The sequence below is a fragment of the Oryctolagus cuniculus genome, chromosome 19 (assembly GCF_051225735.1).
Source record: "Oryctolagus cuniculus isolate XC-2025 breed Fujian yellow rabbit chromosome 19, ASM5122573v1, whole genome shotgun sequence".
Taxonomy (NCBI): domain Eukaryota; kingdom Metazoa; phylum Chordata; class Mammalia; order Lagomorpha; family Leporidae; genus Oryctolagus; species Oryctolagus cuniculus.
In genome coordinates, this window is record NC_142885.1 from 64,580,714 (window position 1) to 64,608,711 (window position 27,998).

The window sequence follows — 27,998 nt, forward strand, 5'->3', positions numbered from 1 at the left end:
TGCCGTCTTGTTGCAGGAACTGCACTAAGCACAAACACATCAGCACCCAAACTCCCTCAACCAGAATGTGGCGTGGCTCCCCTCCGAGGGCCAAGCACTAATGAAGTGAGGTGGCCACACTGCTGACCCATCACATCCTCCTGGGAGGCGTTAGACTTGAAGGTGCAAAGATCTCGCTCACACGGGGACAAGTGCTTGCTCTGAAAAACAGCACATGGTGGCACCCACAAGTTTGACCACATTTGTTACCTGGTCTCAAACCGCCACAGGACACAGTCCATCAGTCCATTTTCAAGATGAAAATGTTCCAGTTTCCCCCAACACCACTCCTAAAAAACCATCGACCAATCAGCTATCCCAATGGCTAAATCCACGAGTTTTAGCACAAAGATGGCTTGTCAGGTTAAGCTCCAACTCTGTTCCTGGGTTTTACCTTTGGAGAGGGTGAAGAACGGCAGGACAAAGGGGCCTTTCTGGGGTTGGCGCTGTGGTATAGCACGTAAAGCCGCAGCCTGCAGTGCTGGAATCCCATACAAGCACCGGTTCGTGTCCCGGCTGCTCCACTTCTGATCCAGCTCCCTGCTAACATGCCTGGGAAAGCAGCAGAGGAGGACCAACTGCTGGGCCCTGCAGGAAGCTACTGCCTCCAGGCTTGTGGATTGGCCCAACTCTGTTAGTGGTGGCCATGTAGGGAGTAAACCAACTCTGCCTTTCAAATAAATAAAACCTTTACAAAAAAAAACAAGGAAGGGAGGGTGTGTGTGTGTGTGCTTCTGAAAAATGCAGTGTCAATTTCTCAACACACAGTCCACTGATGTCAATGTGCCCAACTTCCAAGGAATTCGAATCACTAAGTATCACATTTTTTTCCTATTATGCCTTTTTCAGACGATTAAATTGAGCCCAGGTGGCAAGCTTTCTCAGATTCCCAGAGCTAGTGAGGTCAGCATTTAAACTCACGTGACACCAAAGAAATCTCCCTTCACATGAGTGGGCAAAAATGGCTTCTGTCTGCGTGAAGTACAGATGGCCAACACTGGCAAGATGGGGGGGGGTGTGGGGGGTGGGTGCGCAGGCACTCTTGGAAGCATGCGGGGGTGGGAGGGGGGTCACGTAGCAGGGCCTGCCAGGTTCTTACACATGGATTTCTCTGAACTGGCCACTTCATCTGCAGAAATTTATCCCACAGAAACTTCAACCGTTTCACTACCACTAATTATGAGCAGCCGGACCTGCATAAAGGCCCATCACACAAAGAAATACCACTCAGTCACAACATGTACATACTCACTCTAACCTGCAGACAGTGTGTCACTTCACGTATTTTAAGAGCACAAAATCAATACCAATAAAAGAGACTAAACATCAGAAACTTGGAACGGCATCAATGAAGCTTCCTGTTCTTGCCAAGAGCCATAAAACCTGGGTGGAACCCGAAAACCTGCTCCTGTCAGTTTGCTCTTCTGAACTACAGCGCAGCTCAATCCCAGAAGGTGAAACACTGATCTCGCCATGCCAAAACCACCACATCCAGTGTGCCAGTCAGCCTCGGTGTCGGGCCTGCTTGTCTCTCCAATACTGTCCCCGTTAAAACACCACACACCTCAGGGCAACTGCTGTGGGTCATCTGGGATGCCACATTCCACACTGAAGTGCCCGGGATCAAATCCGGACTGCCTCCTGGGAGGCAGGCGTCAAGGACCCTCCACCACACGGAAGACTCAGGAGTGGCTGACCCAGGAGTGGCTGGCTCCTGGCTTCAGCCTGGCCCAGTCCCCGCTGTTGCAGGCATCTGAGGAGCACATCAGCAGGGTCCTCTGTGCTCGCTCTTTCAAACACACACGGGATAAGGGCATCTAAACTATCAAAGTTTGACAGTTTCCAAGGAGGCCACGTACTATAAACACGTAACCAGAGCAACCTGCTTTAACTAAATCCACGGATCTTGTTTTCTTCATTCCAAGAGTCCAGACCATCTCTCGGAGATTCCCAAGGACACCTCACCACTTGGTCTGATGGATACAACGCCAGGTTGTGACAAACCTCACAAAATGAAATCCAAATAATCTGCTAACAGTTACCACCCTACCTCTCATACCAACAATGTAATGACTCTGGTCACAACCACTTTCTAAAAGTAACCGTGCTGACCACATCCCCAGCTCAAGGCCCCTTTTCAAAATCGCAGCTCCCAGGCACTGACGAGCCTCCGGGCGGGCCAGCCCCTCTTGCTGGAGAGGAGGCCAGCCTTGCTTTCTACTGGATGGAAACCTCCAGGCCACTCAGACCCAAGTTTAATCAGTTCAACCACCCTTGGGAAAAAATTTACAAGACTAATTCGTTTTTAAAAGCCTAAACTTCGTTTTATTTCAGATGTGATGAGCAAAATAGCAGACAAGCCCCATCATTTTTTTTGTTTGTTTTTAATGATTTATTCACTTCATGATTTAAGTTGTGTATCACTACTCCAGTTGGGTAAACCACATTGAAGAACTGGACTGCAGGTCTCTGGATTCAGCCAAATGCTCTCCAGCAACTTTGCTCTATAAAATATGAAACATTATCATTAAGTTTTTAATACTTCCGCCATGCTCAGAACGCCGCTGTGTAAGGATGACTCAGCCAGCTCACGCCACGTGAGGCAACAGGAGCAAAACTAATGAGCTGTGGTGAATCAAAGAATCAGACTCCAGTTTACGACAAAGAAGAGGTTCTGTTGCCCCCCTCCCCCCATGTTAAACTGCTGAGTTTTAGAATTCAGCCTGCACTGTTCAAGAGACTGAAAACGTCAATGCTATTTTTTAAAAAGTACCACACAAGTATGCTATCTTAAGTGATTCACTCTGTATCTAAACTGGTATAAAGAAACGCTTCAAGAACTCTAGCTGTCAGAACTAAGTCTTCCTAAGAGAAATCAATTCCCTTTCTGCCTGGTGTGTCCACACCAGAGAGCTATGCGGGAGGGGGTTCCTTTAAGCGGGAAGTAGCACTTGAGATTAGATGCAATGGAAAACAAGTAACAAATGCTAAAGTTTTTAAAAAGTTTAATGGGGCCAATAAGGCATATAAATTGTGTTCTGGCAGACATTAAGACCTGCTTTCTCTTACCAAAGAAAATGGCACATGTTTTATCAAAATTTGACAATTGAGAGTAAAGGGTACTGAGATTAAGCTTCAGAGCACCAACTTAAACAAAACAACCAAAAAATTAGTAACTCAACCTGGAAAGAGGAACTAGAACGAAGGCATAAAGGGGAGATTAAATATGTATTCCTCAATCTCAAAATCCTGCAGGAGCAAGCGTTCTGGCTGCTTCTGAGCAAAGCGTCACAGCGAAGCCCCAGCCCCAGAACCGGAATCCCAAGGACAGATGAACAGACAACGCCAGCACACTTCTTGGTGTATTCCAAAGGGAGCCTTCAGAGTACCGCACAGGCGCGTCCGTCTCAGGTCAAAGGAAGGATTGCTTTAATTCTTCCTGCTATTATGTTCAAACCAAAAAAAATTATCCACATTGCAAAAATTTAGAAATACCTCACTTTCATTCCTAGTTTCAGTATGGAATTCACTTCTTTAAATAAGGGCTCTATCTATAATGGTTACAGAACTTCAATTCACACATATCTAATATTCCATTCACGTCTCACCCAGTCAATGAATATTATGGTTAACTTAGCAAAGTTTCTTCACAGAAAGGTATTATTAAATAGCTGAAGAAATTGCAAACTTTAACAAAGTGCTGTGAGTAATTACCGGAAAAACCCTTACACTGATTTGCAATGGTCATTTAAGGATAAAAATAGGAAGTAACTGATCCTGGACTACAAGTTTGCAAGGAAACATTTTTCACTGTCCTACTTGATATATAATATAATATGATAGAGTAAATTACAGTACCTGGCAGGCTGACATCAGTTCTTCATCTAAAAAACACTATCATTCAGTTCAAGGTATTAAAAATGAAGATGAAACATGCTCTAAAACATTGTAGCTACAAGAGGTCTTATATTTACTCAAAAGAGGAATCTATTCAGAACTTCTATTTAGGTTCACCTAACATCTAGACAACCTCCATGCGATTTGATCTTTTCCAGAATGATTCCAAACTGCACTTCTTAGGAGAGGTGTTGGAAGATGGGGCGAGTTGGGTTTTGCTCTGTAAGTTGCAATCACATTAGGAGATAAGACAGACCTTGAGTATCTTCCATCTGTGACGATGGAAACTGCACTCAATAGGGCGTCCATGAAAAATGGCAAACAGGGTACGAAAGACTAGAATCCCCCCTCCCCCCAATCCATCTCCCTCTAACACTGCACCAAAAGAGAGAGCCCACTCTCCAAGCTCATGAGCTCTCTCAAGGTCACCTTGAATGCAGTCTACATGTTTACATTTACCATAAGGAAAATACCCTGCATAGGAAGTAGTACTTGTCATAAAACTGAGTATTTTAAGCCTACAGGGTGAATCTGGGGGCAGTTCAGTAATATTGCTACCTTTAGAGCACTAACACACACAAAGTGAATCCAATAAAGTTCTGTGTATTAAGTATTAGTTGCATGACCATCATAGCACCTCTTTACATCACACAATCACCAGAATTGAGACTGTTTTGAAAACTGAAAACTGGCACAGTCCACTAATTAAAGTTGCACACTGTTACACAGAATCAGGTGCATGGTACAGTGCTGCTGCAAGAATGGAAGCCTATCGATTTGACGAGGAAGCCAAATCATGTTTTTAGATAATTTTAGGTACCTGGCAATACTGTTGAAGCAAAATACTCAACACAGCAGGAAATGGACCAAAAGGAAAAAAAAAAAAAGCATCTATAACCAAATAAACATCTGATATTTCCTTTCCCTTTGAGAATAAATACAGTTAAGGTCACTTTTAGCCTTGGAACGGATATATGTTTGCCTATGATGATCTTGCTAACAACTACACGACATCTGATGTCCTCTGCTAGGATTACAGTTTGAAGAAAGCCATGGTTACAAGAGGCATCTACTGGAAATACCTACAACTTCCTTTTATGGCAACCACTACAGAATTCACTTGTCTTAAACAGTGAACAAGGGAAGATGGCCTCATGTTTCCTTTGCAATAATCGTATATGTTGAGGATCAAGTGGCTTTCAAGCAGCATGGTGGGTGTGAAAATGTCTGCAGTTTAGATCATTCTGTTGCGTTTATGGGTTGGTGAGTCTGTAATGACATCGCCACACTGGGCTGAGGTACGCTTTCTAGTTCCACCATTGTCCAAGTGGAGTGCCATTTCTTCTGATATGAAAGTGTTCAAATCGACATCATGGAGTCCATTTCTCCTTCGACTAGCATTCGATCCACTGCTTACATGTGTAGGAGAGCCTGGGGTACTCGAACGCACGCTTATACTAGCCATTGCACCACTAAGACCTAGGAAGAAGAAAAAAGGTTTTAGAGTTGCTCGGTTAGTCGACCCTTTTGAAAGCAACCCACTTTATTTTCCATGTTGTCACAGTGTCAGAAGATGTCTATTTGCTTCGTAAGGGGTCACCAGTGAGCAGTTACCGTTTTATTTGGGGAAAACGAATCCTCCAGCTTTGACAGGTCTTCTTGGTGATACTACCAGTTGATGAAGGCTTACTATGTGTCAGGCACCGTGCTGGGTGTCCAGTACACCATGAAGCTCTCCCTCCTACTCTACTAACACACACCTACTTGTAGACAGTTCAAGGATGAGGACAGAGGGTGCTTGCTCTAAACTGGGCATTCTAGTGACCCAGGGTCACCACTCCCACGTGCCGTATCTGCGTGTGGTGCTCAACAGAGAGCGACATCTCCAGGCCTGAGTGGGCTCCTTGAGACCTCCCCTCTACATAAGGTAACCATGTAACTTATCGCCCAATCCCACTGTCAAGCCTGAATAGGGGCCACTGTTCAACAATTACACCAGCACGTTAGGGCACAAAGTGGGTCTGCCCTGGACAGACAGGGTTACATGAGCAGCCAAGTGGACTTGCTGGGCACACATCCCTTGCTGCAGCCTAAATCACTATTCTCTCTCAGAGGAGGGAAGGCAAGGACAGTGCCGATCGTCTCACTGCTTCACTTTCAATGTTCAAGAGTTATTAAATCCACCCAGCACTCACAGTTGGACTCTTGAACACCTTTAGGAAATCAGCCTTAAATTCTACTCCTGAATGTTCAGGATAAACCCCTGAAAGGCACGATCGGGCCAGGAAGCACAGACCATCAACTTTGAAAGTCTTCTATCACTCGCAATGGATTTTCCGCCTTAACTCCCCCTACACTATTCTAGCCTCAGCTAGAGATCGTTGCTAACAAGATTTCAATTATCATCTGGTAAAAATCAATGTTTTCAAGAACAGGAGTCCTATCTCTACATTTTAAAATAGGCTCACAGTATGATTCAGTGGGGGCTCACTCTAATTTTAGAGCCTAGTTATATGTTTAAATTTGAAAGCTAAGTGCCTCCTACCACATGAAATCGGCTGAATTCCCCCTAATACTGCTCCTGCTCCGCAAGTAGTCTATAGACAACGTGCTCAAACCCCAGGCCTTAAGCACCGACCTCCCAGCGTCTGACGGTGTTCGCTGGCCCGAACCTCCTCCTGAGCTGCTCCGGGCACCCTGCACAGAAAGCTTCCCCTCGCTGCTCTCCCGGTAGCAGTGAGCAGTATCTCACTACTCACTGTCCTCCCACTGATGCTCAGAGGAAACCTACGAGGGTCTTCAGCACTGAAGACTACAAGGTTAGTATCTTTAAAAAAAATTTTTTTTAAATAATAATTAAAAACAAAAAGCTCAAATGTCAGAGGACTTCCTATATCGGGTACTATTTAGGTCCTTTTTAAAGCTTAATCCCTCCAAATGCTATGACAATTACAGCACTTCCGTGCTGCAGATGAAAAAAACAAGTTGAAAAGGCTAAGTAATCCTCCCAGGGTCAACAGGCTGTAACTAAGAGCTGGGACTCACTCAAGGAAAACCTGTGTTCCTATTACAGTTATTCTGCCGCCTCTTAAAGCCTCAAGTATTTTTGCAAAGAAATGGCTCCAGGGCCTAGCGTTGGCCTGCACCTCAGGCCTCACCTCTCAAGTCACTCTCGTTCCCTGCCAGATCTGTAGCCGCACCACCACCCCTGGACGCAGTTCCTCCACCAGCCGTCACTTCCTCCAGCACCTCCCCGGGGCGCCTTCCTCTTTCTCCCACCTTTCCTACTTCAGCCTCTTGCTGGCTCTTCCTCCTCTCTGCTCCTTCCTCAGCCACCTGTGTGGGCTCTTATTTTGCCCAACAGGCTGGGTGCACCCAGGGTGACATCCTGCCCCCCTCAGCATCAGTGCTTCCCTAATCGCTCCCACAGAGGCAAACATTTCTCTCAAGGACACACCCAGGTTCCTAACTGCTCAGTGGGCATCATGAACTTAGCACCTTCAGAAACTGTACTGCCTCTTCCCCAACCCACATACGGTTTTCTTTTAAAAAGTTAAAAAAAAAAAAGGCAAAAGAAACATCTCGGGCTGTTTTCATTTAGTGCCATCAACCCTCTCTTCCTGTACAAAGTCTTACCTCTAGTGAACCAACTTAACGCGGTGCCCGGGCCACATCATTCATCGGATTCACTGATTTTTGAAAAATAATGCTACGAGTCCTACCCCTCATGATTGAAATTCCAGGTTCAGCTGTTAATGTTTACTCACTTCCAAGGCCAGGAAACACACACAGGCAGCTCTCTTCACTTACATCATTGCCATCAAACTTAACACTCAACTGTCTCCAAATGCTTGGTTTTTCAAGTCTACCTCAAAACTATAAACTCCTTTAGGGCCATCGTGTCTCTGTTCCTAACCTCCCAGCTCACAACATACTACCCAAAGGTGCCCACACACTTAACTGACCAAAGGTACCCACACACTTAACTGACAATCTGTTCACACTTGCTTCATAAAGCGAAAGGTTCTGAAGTCGTTAATTATACTGCAAATCTGGGACATTCGGCAATAAACTAGGCACTTCAGTTACTAAATTCAGGATCCCCTTTGTCACTAGAAACCACACACACACATACAAAAATTCCAATACACCCCAGCCCGTGCCTTTCCTGTTACTGCAGAGGGTCCCAGGGCAATGGCGAACACTGAAGACTCACAACACAGTCATCAGAAGTGGATTAGGCCCCTCAAGCAAATGCTTACTGCTTCCCTAAGAAAGAAACATTAAGCATCGATTTGGTCAACCTCAAAACTCTCTAGTACTTTCTGGAAAGCTATCTCTTTCCACAGGGTGTAGGACGTGGGTTGCTGACAGCCCAAGTAAAACCACAATGTGCAACACTGCCTTCACCTAGTCTCAACTGGTGAACATCTGTTCTGGGTTCATCTACTTCCTTGTCCCCAAAGACTTCACAAGTCCAAAAAAGAAAAAAAAAGTAACAACCAAAAAAATATGTATTTTTACACATCCCAAATTTTATTTTATAAACCAGTAACAGCTACTAGAAGATGCTTTAGGAAACCTTAGCTAAGCCACATGAACAATCAAACCTATACAAGTACAGAAAATCCGAACATGCTTCACAGCTGAAAAAACTAAGTTGTATGTCCTGAGGGCATACAACTTAATTTCTACTAAAAATACACTTTTTCCAAAGGGCTACAGGAATATCAATTGACAAAAGCAGAACAAGTAGCATGATTAGACAGAGAAGTCTCAACTGCTTAATACAAGTAAAATCAATTTCAAAGTTTCTGTATCAATTTTAAATGATTAGTGCAGGAGCAGGGAGTGGGGGAGAGGAGTAGGATGATTTAATTAACTCTGAAGGCTCCCGCTGGAGCTAACACAAATTTACAGTCCAGGTTATTGGAATTCAAGTTACATGGTAAATTATTAAAATAAGTAGCACAGAGCTATCATTATACTGAGTTCATGCTTAAGGTGATAGAAAAATGCTGTTTGCAGAATTAATTACACGTAATCCGTTTCCCAGTATAGTTAGATCACACACAGGCAGAGAAAGAGCAGACGCCGACGCGGCCCATCTCGCTGCCTCAGACCCAGCAACGCTGACTGCGCTACCTGCTTCCCAAACCCTGACAAGCCCTGGGAGAAAGGGGCAGCCCTGGAGGGAGAAGCACTGTCGATCCATCAGCACAGGCTCCAGCAGCGCACGTTCCACGGAAAGCGGGGATCTGAAATCCCCTCAACTCCAGCCAAGTGGGCAGTACCCTGGCAGGAGCCCCAGGCCCCTGGCCTCCTTGCACTACTATGAACGGGTGTGCAGCACCCCTGTACAAAGCCGGGTTGTGAAGTGCCAGGCAAGCAGCATTTGCAGTGTCCATGTAGTGTTTTAGATGTACCAGGGGAGCTGGGTCACTTAAAAAGAAATTCCACTAGGAAGACCTTGGGAAGTTGAAGGAGATACCACTCCCCACCCCAATCTGTAAATTGTAATACTGAATTTTTATTGAAGTAAAGCACACTAAATCAAACCAATTACAAAGATACACATGTCACACCAAGAAAACATTTTCAGTTAAATGCTGACAGCCCAAAATGCTTTCCATTTTTCAAAGACAGTTTTTAATGCCATGGGAAAAATGCTCCGACGTTGAAAGAAAAAAAGAAAAAAAAAGCAAAATACAGTACCATATATGCAGTATGCTCTCAACTGTAAAATAAGTTTAATATTTATACATTGAAAAAAAGACTGTGAAGAAATGCACCAAACATTGAACTGCATTTAACTCCATGTAGCAGGATAACAAGATACTGAATTTTTTTATTTTTTGGAAATATTCAAATTTTCCAAGAAATGAATATTTGTAAAATCAGAAAATTAAACTCAGATATTAAAATGCTTCTTAACTATCAACAGAGTACTGAATGAGTCCAGGAAACTGGCTCTGAGGCATAGCCACATGGCCTTTTTCACAACAAAAAAAATTCCAACAAAATGTTATTGCAGGTCCAAGACAATTTTGTATTGTGGTATATTAGCAGCTTTTAAGTCCTACCTCCACAAACTTCAGTAGCTAATATCTAATGTTAATACACAGAAAATGCCAACTCCAATGCTATCTCTATTGCCTTAATTGTTCTTATCCTCAGAGGCTATTTTGAACAAAAGGCGTAATTCCAGCCTTCACAAGAAATTTAATGAAGAGTTTTTGAAATACAGTAACAAATTTTAAGCAACTAGAGAGACTGTGTTGGTGCATTAATCTCTTACATCTTCTTTTCCAAGTTAGGTTTCTTAAGACACATTTGACTGTCAAGTAGCTATCAACAAATATCCTGTTATTTCAGGAAGATGCAGGTTGTAACATTCCACAGGCATTGATTAGGCATCTACTGTGTTTCCCTGCACTGCTGGGAGTGTAAGTGTGCTCAGAGCAGACAAGGGATTCTCTAAGTGGGTGACACAAATCCCCCACGAGTCCTTTGTAGGGCATTTCTTTTGCACTATACCATCAGGTCACAAATCCCTCATCTCCACCTCAGCGTTAGCGGTCCAGGCATTTTCCTACATGTTTGGCTGTGTCAATGAAAGGATGCAAGAGAGCCAGGAAAGGGATGCAAAGTGAGACCAAACAGGAATCAGTCTCTGCATATGTACTCAGCATCAACTACTAGAGAATTTTATCAGGAAAGATGTTCTGACAAAATTTGGTAACTTCCATTCTGTATCACTCTGGCACAAACAGGCCAAAGAATATTTTGAACAAAGACAAAAAGAGCTCCAAAAACCTGTGCTCACATTATATAGAAAACCCAACTGGTTCTGGTTACCTTTCATCACAGTATTCCATAAACCCTAGGGAAAAGATGTTGGCTATTTCAAACTTCGAGCGTGACAAATTAGGAATTTGCTTTACTTTTTTTTTTTTCCTACGTAGAAATTCCTATCCAGGGTCGGCAGTGTGATGTAGCAGGTAAAGAAAGCCAACGCCAGCATCCCATATGGGCTCCTGTTCATATCCCAGCTGCTCCACTTCTGATCAGCTCTCTGCTTATGGCCTGGGAAAAGCAGTGGAAGATGGCCCAAGAGTTTGAGCCCCTGCCACTGGCGTGGGAGACCCAGAAGAAGCTCCTGGCTCTTGGCTTAGGCCTGGCCAACTGGGGAACGAACCAGCCAATGGAAGACCTCTGTCTCTCCCTGCCAATCAACTTCATGACTCAGTGCCTAAGAACTCCCCTGTAGCCCAGAAACCTTGTTAGGGAAAAAAAGAAAAAAAAGTGCACAGTTGGGGGTGCTTTCAGAAATGGAGCCTATGAATTCCCAACGTCTCTCCGTCTGATGCCCTAGAGGTTTACATCCTTCAAAGTGGCTAATACTCTACCAGGCCAAAAGCTCCCTGAGCAGCCAACTTAGGCATCTTTTAATCCTCTGCCCTACCCCGGCCTCTAACAGGGCTCCTAACGCCCATTCTGGTCAGTAGCTGGTGGACGACAGAATGATAGATGACACACATTTTATTTTAAAATGACCCCACTTTCTGCAGAAGGATTTAGCTGCAGAAAGCGGAATTTGTAACACCAAATTCAGAGAAAGGGTTTGAGCCAAAAAAGGCTCAGTCTTCAATGCGAAGGAGCTGCTGTCATTTAACTCACAAAAAAAAAAAAAAATCTTTCCCTCAGTTTCAGTTCCATTCCTTTCAGAAAGTCTCCAGTATCCTACTAAATGCTGGACTGAGTTAGACTAAGCCCTTCTCAGCACAAACAGCAGAGAACGCAGAAGGCCTACTGGCCTAACCTGCTTTAAACAAGAACGAACCATGAAGTTGGGAAGATGGCATCTTAAGGTCAAATACCAGTAAGAGCAACGGTTCCCACCAATGCCTACTTTGACACCAGATGCTGTGAGAGAACTGAGTCAGAAAAAGGTGCATACTTTTAAAGAGACCACCAGGCAGGCTTAGCAGGGATAACTCCAAGTACTGCAGTCAAGAACTAAAACAAGCACTGAAACATGGGACAAGAACTAAACACAGGACAGTGTGCATTGGGGTCAGCATCCTACAAAGACCACTTAGGAGATGATCTATGTGAAAGGAAGCTTATGGGGCCAGCGCTGTGACGTAACAGGTAAAGCTGCTGCCTTCAGTGCTGGCATCCCATACGGGCGCCAGTTTGAGTTCCAGGTGCTACACTTCCAATCCCGCTCTCTGCTATGGCCTGGGAAAGCAGAAGATGGCCCTAGTCCTTGGGCCCCTGCACCTGCATGGGAGACCCAGAAGAAGCTCCTGGCTTCGGACTGGCACAGCTCCAGCCGTGGTGACCGTGGCGACCAACTGGGGAGTGAACCAGCAGATGGAAGACCTCTCTGTGTAACTCTTTCAAGTAAATAAATAAATCTTAAAAAAAAGAAAAAAAGAAAAAAAGGGAGCTTAGAGTAAAAAGCCATCAAAGTTTCAGGTCTGACCTGCCCTCCGGCTCTACCTCCCAGAACTCAGGTCCTGGCCTCAATCCAGACCCTATTTTCCTAATTCGCACAACAGTCCTAACTCAGAATGAGGAGACAGATTTCTATTTACAGTTGTCCAGACATTGCTTGGGCTTGGGCAACCCGATGCAAATCTTTCACCAGCCAGGTAACTCTGTGAATAGGAAACAAGCTCTGGATCTTAGCAAGTAATATTCAAATAATTTTTTAGAAATTATTCTAAATTAGCTCTCCCCCTAGAGTGATGTCTGTAACTAAAAGGAGAGGCAAAAACAAGGTTTGGGATCCTGGGCACAGGTTCTATTTCTAGTACTGTACACAGGCTAAGAGGGCACTCAGGACTGAGAGCTGACCGGCTGACAGCCTGTACACAAAGCCCAAGCACCATTCTCTGCACAAACAGGAGACAGCAGGTCACAAACTATCACCTTCAAGCCTACTTATCCAGATCCACCGGGAGCAGGGAGAGAACCCCAGAAAGATACACAGTGTTTATGCATTCTCTGATGTCTTCAGAGGAAAGCCTTGAGACCTTTCCCACCCCATCCCCCAAGCCCTACAAAGCAGGAGGAGGAGAGAAACCCTGTACCTACAAACACAGAAACACAGTGGTTAAGAGGATGCATTTCGGAGTAAAAACAAATGTGGATTATCTACTCTATGCTTACTAAAATATTCCACCTGAGCCAAACACATCTTCCTTCATCAATAAAAAGTGTTACAACTGAGCAGGTATGAGGATTTAACAGAACTTTCCTTGGCACAATGCTGATACAAAGTAAACAGTAAAAAAGTAACCCTAGTAATATATCACACTCTCAGCCCCACCCACACTTCAGTTGTTCTGAGATGCACCGAGGACCACTAGGTACACAGGTGATACTTTACCCTGAATGTAGTAATTTGGGGATTGTAATCGACAAGGTTAGGTTCTCCATGCCCATTATGCGTTGCGTTTGTTCATTTTCAGAGATGCTAACTACATGGTAAACACAGAACAAACACACCTATACTAGATTCTTGGGCCAGGTTTTGTTAAAGCCAAAAGAAAAAAAAGACAAGTCCTCCGTTCTCATGTAGCCCTGGTCAACTGGAAGGGAGACCCATGGAAACAAACCAAGTGGGACAGTGGCACAGAGAGCAGGGCAGGCTGTGGAGAACAGACTTCACAGTGAATGCTATAGGGAAACCAACCAGCGAAGTGACAGAATCAAAAAGATCATTCCAGTGGTCTCATCAAAGAAGGACTAGCAACTGACTGGGGCAGCTCAGGACTGGGAACCACAAGCAGAGAGGAGGTTACCCTGAGCCCAGACACCTCCTTCAGAAGGCCAAAGCCACGGCCAAGCTCACTGAAATGGCCCTTTCTGGGGGCCAGTGCTGTGGCACAGCAGGTAAAGCTGCCGTCTGCAGTGCCAGCATCCCATATGGGCGCCCATTCGAGTCCCAGCTGCTCCACTTCCAATCCAGCTCTCTGCTATGGCCTGGGAAAGCAGAAGATGGCCCAAATTCTTGGGCCCCTGCACCAGCTTGGGAGCCCTGGGAGAAGCTCCTGGCTTAGGATCAGCCCAGCTCCAGCCATTACGGCCATTTGTGGAGTGAAGCAGCCATGGAAGACTTCTCTGTCTCTGCTTCTCTGTAAGTCTCTGCCTTTCAAATAAATAAATCTTTAAAAAAAAAATGAAATGAAATGTCCCTTTCTGCTGCAAGAATATCTGATGTACCACATTCAGGAAACATTAAAGTGCGATTCAAATCCAGAATCTACCAGGCCAACTGAGGGGAAGACCATGTATTTATGTTGCTGGAGCAAAAGGATGATGAGCCCAGCTGAAAACTGCATGTCAGACAAACGCCTACAGAGCACCTTGCGACATGCCTGGCAGTCAGAGGAGAAGGTGGAAGGGAGAGAAGATCCCTCAGTGAAGTGTGAGTGAGATCGCCCCTGAAGGGCCTGCAGCAGGCAGCAGCTGGTTCTGGAATCCTGGGGAGTGGAACTTAGGACAGTGAGAAACCTAAGGAAAGCATACAGGAGTTGAAGTTACAGCGGAAGAGGAGACGAGGAGCAGCTCTAAAAGAAAAAGGACGACGTGAGGAGGAATAATCGAAAAGACTAGCAGAGAACCACAGATGATGTCTCGTCCATCTGAAATAGCACAAAAACCTCCCAGGTATCAGTTTAGCTACGTTTCCCATAATATTCTCATGTTAAGAATTTTAAAAAGGACAGAAATCGATTTAGCACAAGCCTGTGTGCTTCTTTTATTTCTGAGTCTAACATCCAGATAAGCAGGTCCCAGAGCAGGCACAGAAATACACAGCAGGGTGCAGACAAGTGTCAAAATAAGCACTGGATTAGCCTCGGCCTTGCGAACCAGTCTATCATCATCAATTCTTCGTCTCTCTCGCTAACCTGGGCCACAAGTCCAAGGAGGCAACCACCCTCAGTGCATGAAATGATCAAGTCTGACATTTTTTTCTCCAAATAAATGGTTTATTTTACACATCTATGAGTGTGTGTGTTTTTTAGGGGGATGGGGTGTACTAGTAAGATGGGTTTTCAGGATTAAGAAAAAATGTGGAGGAAAACTTCCTCATAAGGAGGCAGGACATAAGGAATGTGGTATTTGATTATATGAGCATACTTCACAAATTCATGGGACACACATATCATGAATACATGCATGGATTTTTAATTTTTTATACCAAAATAAACTTCTTTTAATTCTGTTTTTCCGTGAACTTTAAGCACCCATGTATGCTCAAGTCTGACTCAGCATACCGATTCTCTCACGTCCCCTAAATGCCAGAATTTAGAACTTTCTTACCAATGGGCAACTCCAAAAAAACCTCAATCTGAACTCACACTTCATAGATTTGGCTATTCAAATTATACTCAAAACTGAATTCTGCCACAATATGTACCCTAATTAAGATGTTTCTAAGTAACAGTTTTAAAAGACTGCCTTAAATGTTTTCACTTCGATTTGCAGACTATTCAACAAATCAGATCATAAGGAGACTTAGTTAAAGTTAGTCACTAATCTATATAACTTTTTAGTTTACAGTGCCCTATTACTACAAATCATTCAAATTATTTTCTTTAAATATTTTAACCAAACTACCATTTCTCAATACCCTAACGTTCTTACAAACCACCAGAGCACAAAACTCAGCATTACTTGTTTCTGTAGATTCTCCATGGGATCCTCTATTACTTTACCATCATCCCGTTTAAACTGCATGAATTAGAGGTATGAACCCTGATCAGAATACCACACTGGATTGGTGCTACATTATGAGTGTCCTGAAGGGAAATATAATTTTTTTCTATACAAAGTTTTCCTTTTTAAATGCTCATAATTTAAAAGTCAAAATTATAAACAGTAGCTTCCTACAACTGTATAATGAACTAAAACCCCCAATGGTCAAGAAAATAATAAGTCATGGGTTGACAGATTCAACTCAAGAACATGTAATGGGAGTTAAAGGACAGTCATTTCTCATGTAAGGACGGGGCTGGCTGCCCTGTAATACACTGTTGCATCAAGATTCCCTAATAAGCCTGGCCTCTATGCTTGTATACTCTTCTCAAATACAGCAGTATAACACAGAAAGATACTTTAGTAAGAGTATGGAATGAGCCATAAATTCACTTGATGATAAAAATCAAGGACAGACCACTGCATCTAACAAAACCATGCACTAAAACTGATCTGACAAACTACTTATATCTCTACTTTTCCAAACTTGTTCAGGGGAAAAGATGTGAAACTAATTTAACAGGAATTGATCAAATTCACTGCCACTGAGTTCCTAAAGTTCGCCAATTTAACTACATTAGAAATAGCATGCAGTCTTATGAACTGCATCCCCAAAACACGGACTTTCTTCCAATAAACTTTCTTGTTCTTGTCATAAACTCTCAATCAAAAAATTAAAAGCAAAGCAAAACCCTTTTCCCAACTCCATGCTTTGATGGGGGACTTAGGAGAGAATCAAGGTTTTCCCAAGAGAAAAAGAATTTCCATGGGCATTAATTTCAATGATACAGAAGTTCTTTACACATATTCCAATACTTTGACTACCAGGCTTTGTTTTGGATGATCTGCACTCCAGTCCAGAAATCTAACAGGTCCCATCATCTCACTCACTACTTATACCTTAGTTATCTGCATGACTGAAGTTCTCATGTTGATACCTATTTTATTGGGTACATTTTTCTACATTAAATCTTGTACACAGAAGGCCGATCTCCCAGTTCTGCTTGGAAGTCTGAACTGGAGAGCAACAACCAACAGACTCATTGCTCACCACCCTCCCCAGACTTCTCCAGTGATACTCAAACTCCTCAGGCAAAAATGTCTTCTGGTGACAGGTCTGGCCTGGGGAGATGGTGTTGAGCCTGTCCACAAGCTGCACCTCTTGATGGTCCTATCAAAATAGGACAGACCTAAGGGACAGCAGGCTAAACCAAAGTTAGTAATTCTTCCATCTGACCTCTTTCCCCTTGGGTCATAAACACATCTACAACCTACTGGCTAGACTAGGGTGTCAAAGGCAGTACCTATTCCCAAGAGAACTAACCTGAGAATTATGTCTTACTTGCCTGTCATGCATCAGGCTCTCCAAGCAATTACAGTTTTTAAGACAAAGGAACTTCCTGTGACTCAGAGGAATATATACAATATAGAAGGGTAAAGCAAAAACTTCTAACCAGTGTTGAGAAAGATTCTGTTATCGTCACACCAATAAGCTCACTCTAACTCTCTAACAGCATTTTAGGATGGCCTGCTGACAGTCAGAAACTGCCCCCATTGAATTCTTGCCTTACATTCTACTGAAACATTTCTAGAGGAAGTGTTTACTAGAATGGACAAAAGACAGACAATAAATCTGGACCTAAACCTAAACATGAAAATGGGTCCACAGGCACACTCTTAACCATTTTTCCAAAGAAATATGTTTAAACGGCTTTACCATGCAGAGCTATGGCTTCCCGGAAGGGTTGCAAATCAGTCTCTACAGATGAGCTAGTTTCCGTTGAAGTAGCTCGGTTAGGGGACACTACAGTCAGTCTTGGGGGAGCTCTAGAGTTTCGTGGTGGAGGAACCTTTCCACACAGGAAGCTGATCAAATCTTCTCTACGAATAGTTCTTCTGCGTTTTTTAACCCAAGCCAACACATCCTTATTGCGTCGCTGATAGCCAATCTGAATTCCAATATCAAAACTTCGCTGATGGGTATCCACGCTTTCTGTTAGAAGGAAAAAAAAAAAGATAAAAGATACATGATGATCATTACAGCCACACTGGATTCTCTTCAAAGATAACCGTCTTACAAGTTAACCAAGATGAATTATCATGATGTGTAAACCTGTGAGGCCTCTCAGTCTGCAGTATTGAGCTGAATGAAATGCATTTTGCTCATCTTAGAAATGGTATACAGGATCATTTAATGGTCTAAATGCAGTTTACACATGACAAAGTCCTAGAGCTTTTCTTGTTCTTTCAAAAACAAAAATTAGAAATAGAGCAATAACCTGCTATATTTCACCTAATTTAGTTTAATAGCACTAAACAGCTAAACTATCAAATGTTTACTGGCATTTTACTAGCTTCACCCAAGAGGTTAGGTCTTCCTGAGATAGTTTCCATTGTCCCCCTATCGCCAATAGGGAGACTGAGGTCTTGAGAGGGCAATGAGTAACTACCAGAGTCATAGAACATATGGAAAAGCTGGACTTTGCTCCACAGCCACACTGTTCTCTTCAGAAGAGTGATATCATCTCATGAATTCTCAGAGCATCAACAGATGACTAAAGGATGCATGAGCCTCAGACATCGCTCCCCTGCTTTTATGAAGTCATTTTGGAGATACAATCCTACCGACAGGTTCAGCACACCAAGAATTAGGAACACACCAAAGGCAGCAGTAAATGTTTCACAAATAGCCAAGCAAAGCCCATTCTGATAGACGACACCAAAACTAAGTAGAGTTTCAACAAAGTGCTTTTCCATCCATCTTCCTGGGTATATTTTTATTCTGTTTCCAGGTCTCAAAAGTTTTTTGGAACTCATACACAGTCCCACCATACCTTGCCTCAAAATTTCCAGACTGTACTTCCTGTGTATCTTGAACCTGAGTTTCTAGTAAAGTGATCCCTGTCCTTTAGCGGTTTTATGTAGCTGAAAAGTCACTACAACTTATTTTCAGTCAAGCTGCATGCTAACAGAAAATCACCAGTATGTCTTTATCCCTACATCTTTAAAAACAACCCTTATGTAACACAAAAATACATCTCCTGGTTCTGTTTTAATTCCTTGTCTGTCACATCGTAAGTATTCTGAAAGAGGAGTAATCATCAGGCAATGAATAAAGAGCTGTGCCCCAGAAGACAAGTCACCCAGATGCCGGAGAACCATGAGCCAAACCCATGTCCATGCTCCAGAAGACAGCAACGGGCAGCAACACACAGTGAACTTTCCAACAAGGCCATCTCTCAGCAGATGAGCAGTCCATACCGCTCAAGATTAACAGAAGAATGCAGAAGTCATCCACTGTGGAGCCTTTTCTCTTAAATAAAACACTTGAAAGTAAAAAGGCCCAGAACTAGAATTCCAAATCCCACCTGAGAACTTGTAAGGGCTCACACATCTTCTCAAGTAAACCCCATCAGAAGTTTGAGAAGCAGGGGGTAGCACTTTGGCGTAACAGGTGAAGCCGTCGCCTGCAATGCTGGCATCACGTATGGGCACCAGTTCGTGTCCTGGCTGCTCCACTTTCGATCCAGCTCCCTGCTAATGGCCTGGGAAAACCAGCAGAAGATGGCCCAAGTACCTGGGTCCCTGCTACCCAGGTGGGAGACCTGGAAGAAGCTTCTACTTTCAGCCTGGCCCAGCCCTGGCTGTTGTGACCATCTGTTGAGTGAACCAGTGGATAAGAATCTGTCCCTCTCTCTGTGGCTTTCAAATAAATCATTAAAATAAGTTTGAGAAAGAGTATTCTTTTTTTAAAGATATACAAAGCAGCTCAGGAATGAACTCATTTCTACAGGGTCTCACCATTAGAACAATGGTCAAGTCACAATGTAAATCGCTCTTTTCATTTTTCATTTCACCACAAAGCAAGCAAGCACAAACTCCATTTTAAAAGTAACTAACATTTAATAGGATATCGATGCTCAGTGCTTTCCCAACTCCTGGGGGTAAAGGACTTGAATAAAGCCTATCTCAGAGGATGGATAGAACCAAGACGTGATAAGCGGTGTTGTCTAGACCTCAAGTGACTTAAAGAACTGCTGGCTCCAAGTAAGCCTACCCCATGGGACCACGGAAAAAGCAGATAAACATAATGTGTGAACCCAGAAGCAATCTAATTGTCCTTAAATGGAGCTCACAATTGGATACAAACGTTTTGCTTCCAAACAGAATGAGGAAATTCCACTTTTCAAGAACCAAATGGGGCTGGCGCCGCGGCTCACTTGGTTAATCCTCCGCCTACGGCGCCGGCATCCCATATGGGCACCAGGTTCTAGACCTGGTTGCTCCTCTTCCAGTCCAGCTCTCTGCTGTGGCCTGGGAAGGCAGTGGAGGATGGCCCAAGTGCTTGGGCCCTGCACCTGCATGGGAGACCAGAAAGAGGCTCCTGGCTTCGGATTGGTGCAGCGCGCTGGCTGTAGCGACCATTTGGGAGGTAAACCAACGGAAGGCAGACCTTTTTCTCTAACTCTAATTAAAAAAAAAAAAAAAAAAAAAAAAAAAAATCAAATGGATGTGGGTCCACAGCTGGGAAAATAAAAGGAAAAAAGTTCAAAAAACAAGTCTGAAGCAGGCTTGGATCAAGAAAGGTCAAACAGGAAGGTAAAATACACACCTGGCAAACCAGACAGCAAAAAAGAAAAGCTAACTGGATACAAAATCCAAAAGCCAATGGTAAGAGGGTGGTTTAAAAACCAAACGAAAGGGCTAAAATCCTGGGAACGCTGAGCATGGCCAAGTTTTGCTCTGTTTGAAGACAAGATGTTCCAACAATCCGACTGCAAAAAGCTGATGCTGTTAGCACAATCTGAACATTAAAGAACTCGGTATTCATTAGTGGACTGCTTCAGATGGAAGTTAGACCTAAAAGTTGTGAGCCTCTTAAGCCAATCATTCCACTTCAAAATTTCTCACAAGTCTCAACACCAGAGCCAACAGCAAACTAAAAATCAGTTATTTTGCAAACAATGACTGACAGACTACAAGGTACAGGAAGAGAAAGGCAGATACAAAATGCAGGGTCTTTAAGAACAACATCCTTTTCAGTACCTAGGTGTAACAGCATATTCTGAAAGCTTCTAATTCCAATTACAAGTACTTTAGCACCTCAATTAATCCAATCTCAGTTACTTTCCTAAATAACTAAGTCTCATGTTATACTGAAGGGTTTGGGGCAAGCATTGTGACATAACAGGCATGGGGACCTGCTCAAGTCCCAGCTGTTCCACTTCTGATCCAGCTCCCTGCTAGGGTACCTGGGAAAGCAATGGAAGAAGGCTTCAGTGCTTGGGTCCCTGCACCCATGTGGGAGACCAGATGGAAGTCTAAACACTTGGCTTCAGCCTGGCCCACCCCTGGCTGCTGAAGGCATTCAGGAAGAAAAGCAGTGAATGGAAAGTATCTCATCTCCTCCCCCACCTCTCTCTTCTATATTTCAAATAATTATTGTTCTTTCAAATAATTTTCATGGAAAAAATTTTAAAATTTTGAAAGGTTTTATTCATGCAACAGTTAGAGATGTCCCATGTTTCATGTTTTTAGGTAAGCATGTGAAATTGAATTCAACAGAGTTTAGAAGGCTAGTTCTTGGCCGGCGCCGTGGCTCACTAGGCTAATCATCCGCCTGCGGCGCAGGCACACCGGGTTCTAGTCCCAGTTGGGGCGCCAGATTCTGTCCCAGCTGCTGCTCTTCCAGTCCAGCTCTCTGCTATGGCCCAGGAGTGCAGTGGAGGATGGCCCAAGTGCTTGGGCCCTGCACCCAGAAGGAGCCACTTGGCTCCTGGCTTTGGATCAGCGCAGCGCCAAAATCTAGTTCTCTCACCACCAAGGGGCAGGAGGGACAATAATCATACCAGTTCTAATGTAAAGACTTAAATGCAGGACTCTCCAAACCACGATACACACAATATTAGATTGCACTATTTATAGTTCTTTGATACTCACAAAACTTTGTGACTTAGCCAGAGCAAGTATCCCAATTTCATAAACAACAAACTGAGGCTCAAAGGATCTTTCTTATCCAAAGTCAGCTAAGTCACAACCCATTTCTTCCTTGGCAGAAAAGCAGATGTCTCTTATCCTCTTTAGAGAGTATACGAAATGTAACAGCACACTGCTAGATCAAAACGTCTAAAGACCACCACTAATTACAAAATATTTCATCTTAAATTTTTATTATCAGTCTGCCAAAGGAGAAAATTAATATTTCATCAGGATTGACTCTCAGCCAAAATAAAATAGTTTTCCAATTGTTTTGAGAAAATAGTTCCTATGTATTTCCTAGGCAATTAGCGTCCAAAAATAAGTGCTATCTTCCCGATCCTTATATATCTATTTGTTCTTCACCCAGCACACAAAGCAAATGCTTAAGAACCATGAGGGAGGGAGGGAGGGAGGGAGGGAGGGAGGGAGGGGAGGGGAGGGGAGGGGAGGGGAGGGGAGGAAAGAAAAGGAAAAGCCGGGGAGAATCACAGCAGCCACTGTTGTGGCAGCCTGTCCTTTAATCCCACCGTCCCTTCCCAAAGGGGTAGCAGACCCCGTGCTCCGAGGGCCCTGTGGCCATGTCTGCCCAGGGAGTGGGTCTGCACACCGTACCTGGCTGTGGCACAGGTGCTCAGGAAGCAAGTGACCCTATTTTGGCCACAACTGTACAAATCATTTCAGGTTCTTCTAAGATTCAGTGAGTGGCCCTACAATGAGGCCTACAGCCATTCTGCCAACAGAAATCACCCTAAGAACAAAATGCAGCACACACACAGAAAGAGAACTCCTGGGCAGGGAGCCTGAGCCCCTGAAATAAGACAACCCTACCTGCAGCACCCAGAGTTGGACAGGAGTCCACTCGCATTCACACCACCACAGCAGCCAGGCCAGCTCTGTCTCCAGCCAAAATCCTTCACAGAAAGTTCTACTAAGTGATGCTCTTCTATAAAAATCAAGAAAGAAGATTCTACAACTGGCCACAGTAAGTGACTGAGACTACTGCTTCTAATTAAAGGTGAAGAATAAAATGTAAGGCTACAGTTGCTAATTGTAATGCATACTTTGAACAAATCTAATTTAATGCATATTTTGAACAAAGTCTCAAAGCTCAGTAATTTTTGCAGCCGTCAAAAACTCCCTGCCTTTCTCTCCAGATACAGCATGCTTCTTCTGACCACTGTCTATGGACCATCACCCATCACTCAGCCCACACACTTTCACTATGTTCAGTTCACCTTCAGCTTACACAGAAGCATAAAATGGACACTCTGAAACTACATTACTTCCCTTCATTTTAAGCACTGCCCAGTGAGAAACATTTTAATATTTCAAACTTGACCAACACAATCAACACTGGCGTGCACTATACACCAGGCACAAACTAACCTTATGCTATAATTTGTGGGTACGTATTAGGGTAACCCTTTACAGTTAAGTAAACAAACAAGTGCAATGATGCAGTCCCCAACAATACAGCTAGGAAGCAAGAGAGCCAAGTCTGAGCGCTAGACAACCTGGCAGGGGTGGGTACTGCGTGGCACAGTGTAAGCTACGGCCTGCAAAGCACGCATTCTTGAGTTCTAGTTACTCCACTTCCAATCTGGCTCCCTGCTAACACGCCTGGGAAATCAAGTGGCAGAATGCCCAAGTACCTAGGCTCCTGCCACTCCCGTGGGAGGCCCGCATGGAGATCCAGGCTCCTGGCTTCAGCAGCTGTGGTCATCTGAGGCATATCCCAGCAGACTGAAGAGCTGCCTCTCCCACTCACCTAACTCCACCCCCCTTACCTTAAGGCACTGCTGGAGGAGACACTGCAGGGTAAATGCTATCCAAGACAACCAGAAGTGGGTTTAACTGAAGCATTATCAAGAGAAAAGCTCAACACCAGCAGAGCTCCCAGCAATGAATGCTTCAACTGCATTTTCACAATGCCAAGTGAAAGCAGTAAGAGCTGAGAAAGAACAGCTGTGGGGAAGCATGGGCGCTCCCCTGCTGCTGAGGGGCTGGGCACCAGCGCCCTTCCCGGGCAGGCCACAGGACTACCTCTACTGCCTGCCTTTCCTCCAAGCAAGCAGCCTCAAGCAGGACTTTCCTGCTGAAGAACTAGGAGCAGAGAGCGGAACCAGTCGCCCAGAGAAACGGGAGGTGGGTTTCAGAAGCAAGCAGACTTCATCAAGCATTTCCCAGGTAAGCATCAACCCAGGCTGGTTAACTTTCCACTTCTTTACAGATATGAAAAATCGTTAACAAGCCAGGGACACAGCTGAATATAAAAGCAACACCATCCTCTTTGACCTTATCAAATCAAGAACCAGGAATCGGAATTTTTCTTTCCCTTTCTAAAAAAAGGAATCCCAAGTCTGACCCTACGACGGTGCACCCCACTTCCTTGTTCTGTATGCACCAAGACCCCACTTACATTCCCTTCCAAATCCCTCCACATTCAAATCGAACCAACTGAAGGCTCCACTTTTCAAAAGCCCACTGGCCCCTGAAAGGGACCCTCTCCTGGGTTTTTACCTCAACTGAGCTTCTTGTGTGCTCATTTTAGCAGTTATCAAGCTGGCACGAGTGCCGAACCCTCCCCAGTCTGCAAAATGACCCATTTTAGCCCTCTACACAGTGCTTTTCTACACCAAAAACAGGCATACGGCCCACTTCAAGGATCCTCCAAAAATCTTCCCCTCTGTAAATTATATTGAAAATTTAAATGTACCACTATTTAAAGCTAACAGCACTTGTGACACTATCTTGCTAATTTTACTGGCTCTATTTAAGGTAACCAATGAATCCTAAAGCAGAATGCCTGTGCTCTGAAGCCCCCCACCCTGGGAAAAAGGAAGTGTGGGGATCTCCAGGGCATCACCAGGCTCCTGTGGGCAAGGATACAATGTTGCCAGACCACCAGATTTCACCAAACACAACTTAGCATTTCCATCAGCTAGAACAGGATGTTTCATTCCACTGACACAGGATACAAACTGTAACTAGTTCACACTGACAACTTGGCATCTACATAGTCTTAGCACCACTTGATGTTTATTCAAAATAAATGCTACTCAAATCCCCTAACCAAAGAAAACTACAAAATCCCAAGGATTTCCAAATAAGATCAAATTCAGGATTATTTCAGAGCTCACTCTGAGCCCATCTTCTAATACCTAAGAAGAGTCAGTACCAGAGAAGCAGCCTAATTCCAAAGGGACACATTCTGGGTACACAAGTCAGGATGGTCGTACTCGTACACAAGCTCAGGCTAAGAGCCTGGACACTTGAAAACACTGAAAATGGATTGTTTTCCCCCTCAAACAAAAGTTAACTGCAACAAAACAAAATGACAGAATACTCCACAATAAAAAAATTAGTAACTGCAATGCAAACTCAATAGATCTCAAAAAATACTATGCTAAGTAAAAGAACCAGACAAAAAAGACTACCCCCTGGTACCAGGACAGCTTGCTTTATGAGGCGCCACAGAGAAAGAAAAACTGTCCATTGTACAACTAGATCAGTAGCTGCCAAGGGCTGGGTTGGTGGAGGGAAGAGATTCTACCTGTCACTTATCAAACTGTACATCCCAAGAAGGTGATTTTACTCTGTGTAAATTGTACTCCAAGGAACCTAAGGTTTTTAAAAATTTGAGCTTAAGCACTAACTCTAAATCCAGAGCCGCTCCAAAGAATTCCCAACACCCTCAAGGACTCAGGAATCAAGATGTAAGATACTCAGCTACATAAAATCAAAGCTGACCACCAGCGCCATTTAATTATATTCCCTTTGCTCAGCAAGGCTAGAATGCTGGGTCCTCATGCCCTAAAATTAACATTCCTGTTCACCAGATTCAGTTAAAACAGTTCTCATGTTACTGCCCCCCACCAAAAAAAGCCCCAGAAGTTCACTCAGGACCTCTCAGGACAAGGCGGTTATTTGTCCTACAGATGCTGCCATGGCCTGCTTCAACGAGTCTGACGTTTTCCAAATTCACAATTTCCTCTTACCAGAAGCTCACAGAACTGGAAAACATTTACTATTTTTATAGGTTTGCAGTTAAACTCGAATCCTATTTGTATAGAAACCTCATCAAATAGCAAACCCAAGTTTCCAAATCCCCAAAATCGGAAAGGCGTAAAATCTCAACCCGGGGCTTGCAGCAGAACACAACAGGTTGCGATGCTTGCTTACAGACCTTCCCGTGGCCAGACAGGCCAAAGGAGCTCCAGAGAGGCGCCGCAAGACACAAGCCCACCCACGTAACACCCTAGTCACAGATTCCCTGTTAACAGTACACACCACAAGGTCGTTCTGAAGAAAAGCATTTGCTAAAACGGCTGAAAAACAGTGCTAATAAGCGCAGATGATCCCAATTAGCAAAACTTCAAAGCCCCTAAGGCTATCACACTGCCATGCCCTAAGCTGCCGAACTCAACCATCTCTCCCTTGAGGTCTGTCCCACCTGGTTGGTGCCACAAATTTTAAGAAAGAAAAAAAAAAAGCTTCTTTCGCTCCCTCGATGCCTTTTCCAAGGAGACGCAGTCCCACCTCGTAGCTCGGGGTTCTCAACCCGGGCCTGCCTAAGACTTTGGCGTTGGTGAACGGTGGGTGAGGGTGAGGGTGAGGGGGCCGCCCCGGGCCCTGCAGGGCTCACCGGGTGCCCCTGTCCGCCCAGACAACCACAAGTGTCCGCAGCAGTGCCTTAAGTCCCCGGGGCGTGGGGGTGGGAGTGTCGGGGTGTCCAAGCCACCTCGGGGTCGCCGGCCGGACCTCCACTGCGCTCGTCACGGTGCGTGGCGTCTGAGGTGGGCGGAAGGCACACTCAGCTCGCAGGGCCTGCACCTGCCCCGGGTCGCCCGTCCCCGCGGCCGACAAAGCAGCAAGGTTATCTTTACCTTTGTAGAGGTTGGTCACCGCGGTGGCTGCGTTTTGGAAGGGGACCCAGAGAGAAAGTCCTGGCTGCTGACACACTCGGTCTGAGAACAAAAATAAATGCAAAACAAAAAAGAAAAAAAAAAAGGGAAACAGGGAGAAACACGAACACACACAGACAGACAGAGACAGAATGTTATTTGGGCGTCAATCACTCCCGAACGGCCATATTAGGTTTCGCCATTTTGTTCAAGGGTTTCGGGCTCCCAAACTGAGTGGGAAGACGCTAGCAACGGGGGGTCGCGGCGGGGCGGGAGGGAGGGAGCCGCGGCGGGAGGCGGCGCAGCCCGGGCCGGGGCCGGACGCGGGGAGGCGCCCCCTTCGCAGACCCCGCCCCGAGGCCGGCTCCGGGGCACAATAGGGCCGGCCCCGCGGGCTCCCTTCGCCATTTTGTGACTTGGGGGGGCCCCTGCTCGCCCCTCCCCAGCCGTGGCGGGCGGCAGGCCGGCCGGGCCGGGGCAGCGGGGGAGCCCCCGACCCCCTGCGCGGACCCCCGAGTCCGACTGCACCCCCGCGCCGGCGTCCCCCGCCCCCCGGGGGGCATCCCCGCCCTCGCCGCCGTTTTCCGGGGAGGGGGCGGCGGGGCCCGCCCCGACGACGCCAGCAACCGGGCCCCCCACCCCCAGCGCCCCGAGGCCGCCGCCCCCCGGGGTGGCCGCGCAGGCCCGAGCAGGCCGGGGCCGGGGCCGGGCCGGGCGGCGCCAAGATGGCGGCGGCGGCCTCACCTTTGTAGAGCTGGGCCACGGCGGTGGCCGAGTTCTGGAAGAGGTGCCACAGCTTCTGCTGCTTGTGCTCGGGCTGCGCGGCGGCCGCCGCCTCCTCCTGCAGCTCGGGCGACAGCTGCTCGTCCTGCTCGGCCTCGGCCAGGCACTGCCGCTCCCACTTGGAGAACCAGTGCTCCGGCCCGTGCTCCTGGATCTCGGCCTCGCCCTCCTCCTTCCGCTCCTCCATCCTCCGCGGCCTCCCGCGGCCTCGCCGCCGCCGCCGCCGCGTCCTCGTCAGGCGGGGCCCCCGCGGCAGCAGCGTCGTCGTCGAGCGGCCTGGCGGCGGGGCCCGGCGGCCGGCTGCGGCTCCTCGCGGCGGCCCGGGCCTCCTGCGCCCCGCCGGGCGGCGAGCCCCGCCCCGCGGCCCCGCGCAGCCCGGGACGACCCCCCGCCCCGGGCCCGCCCGCCCCCCGGCCCCGCTGAAGGTCGCCGCGGCCCGGATGACCGCCGCCGCCGCCGCCGCCTCGCCTCGCCCGCCGCACGGCGACTACCGCCCCCCCATTGCGCAGGGCCGCCGCCGTCGACCCGCAAGCCCTCCGCGCAGACGGGCCAGCGCCGCCGAGCCCACTCGGAGAACTGAGCCGCGTCGTCGTCGCCTCCGCCGTCGACGCCTCTGCGGCT

At 45.9% G+C, this 27,998-nt stretch overlaps 1 protein-coding gene across 1 annotated transcript; it reads right to left on the bottom strand.

The window, feature by feature from the left end:
- Positions 1 to 3,027: 3,027 nt before the first annotated feature.
- Positions 3,028 to 27,998, bottom strand: HAPSTR1 (HUWE1 associated protein modifying stress responses). The gene is made up of 4 exons (XM_051847403.3): positions 27,339 to 27,998; positions 26,577 to 26,657; positions 17,429 to 17,704; positions 3,028 to 5,415 (listed from the first exon to the last, which is right to left on the bottom strand). Exons 1-4 carry the CDS (start codon positions 27,562 to 27,564, stop codon positions 5,171 to 5,173), a joined length of 828 nt encoding a protein of 275 aa, XP_051703363.1. The 5' UTR covers positions 27,565 to 27,998; the 3' UTR covers positions 3,028 to 5,170.

Coding starts and splice junctions, on each gene's coding strand:
- HAPSTR1 (XM_051847403.3), bottom strand. CDS start 27,564: ATGGAGGAGCGGAAGGAGGAGGGCGAGGCCGAGATCCAGGAGCACGGG. Junction 17,705..26,576: donor GGTGACCAACCTCTACAAAG/GTAAAGATAACC, acceptor TCCTTCTAACAG/AAAGCGTGGATACCCATCAG. Junction 5,416..17,428: donor GGAAGCCATAGCTCTGCATG/GTAAAGCCGTTT, acceptor TCTTCTTCCTAG/GTCTTAGTGGTGCAATGGCT.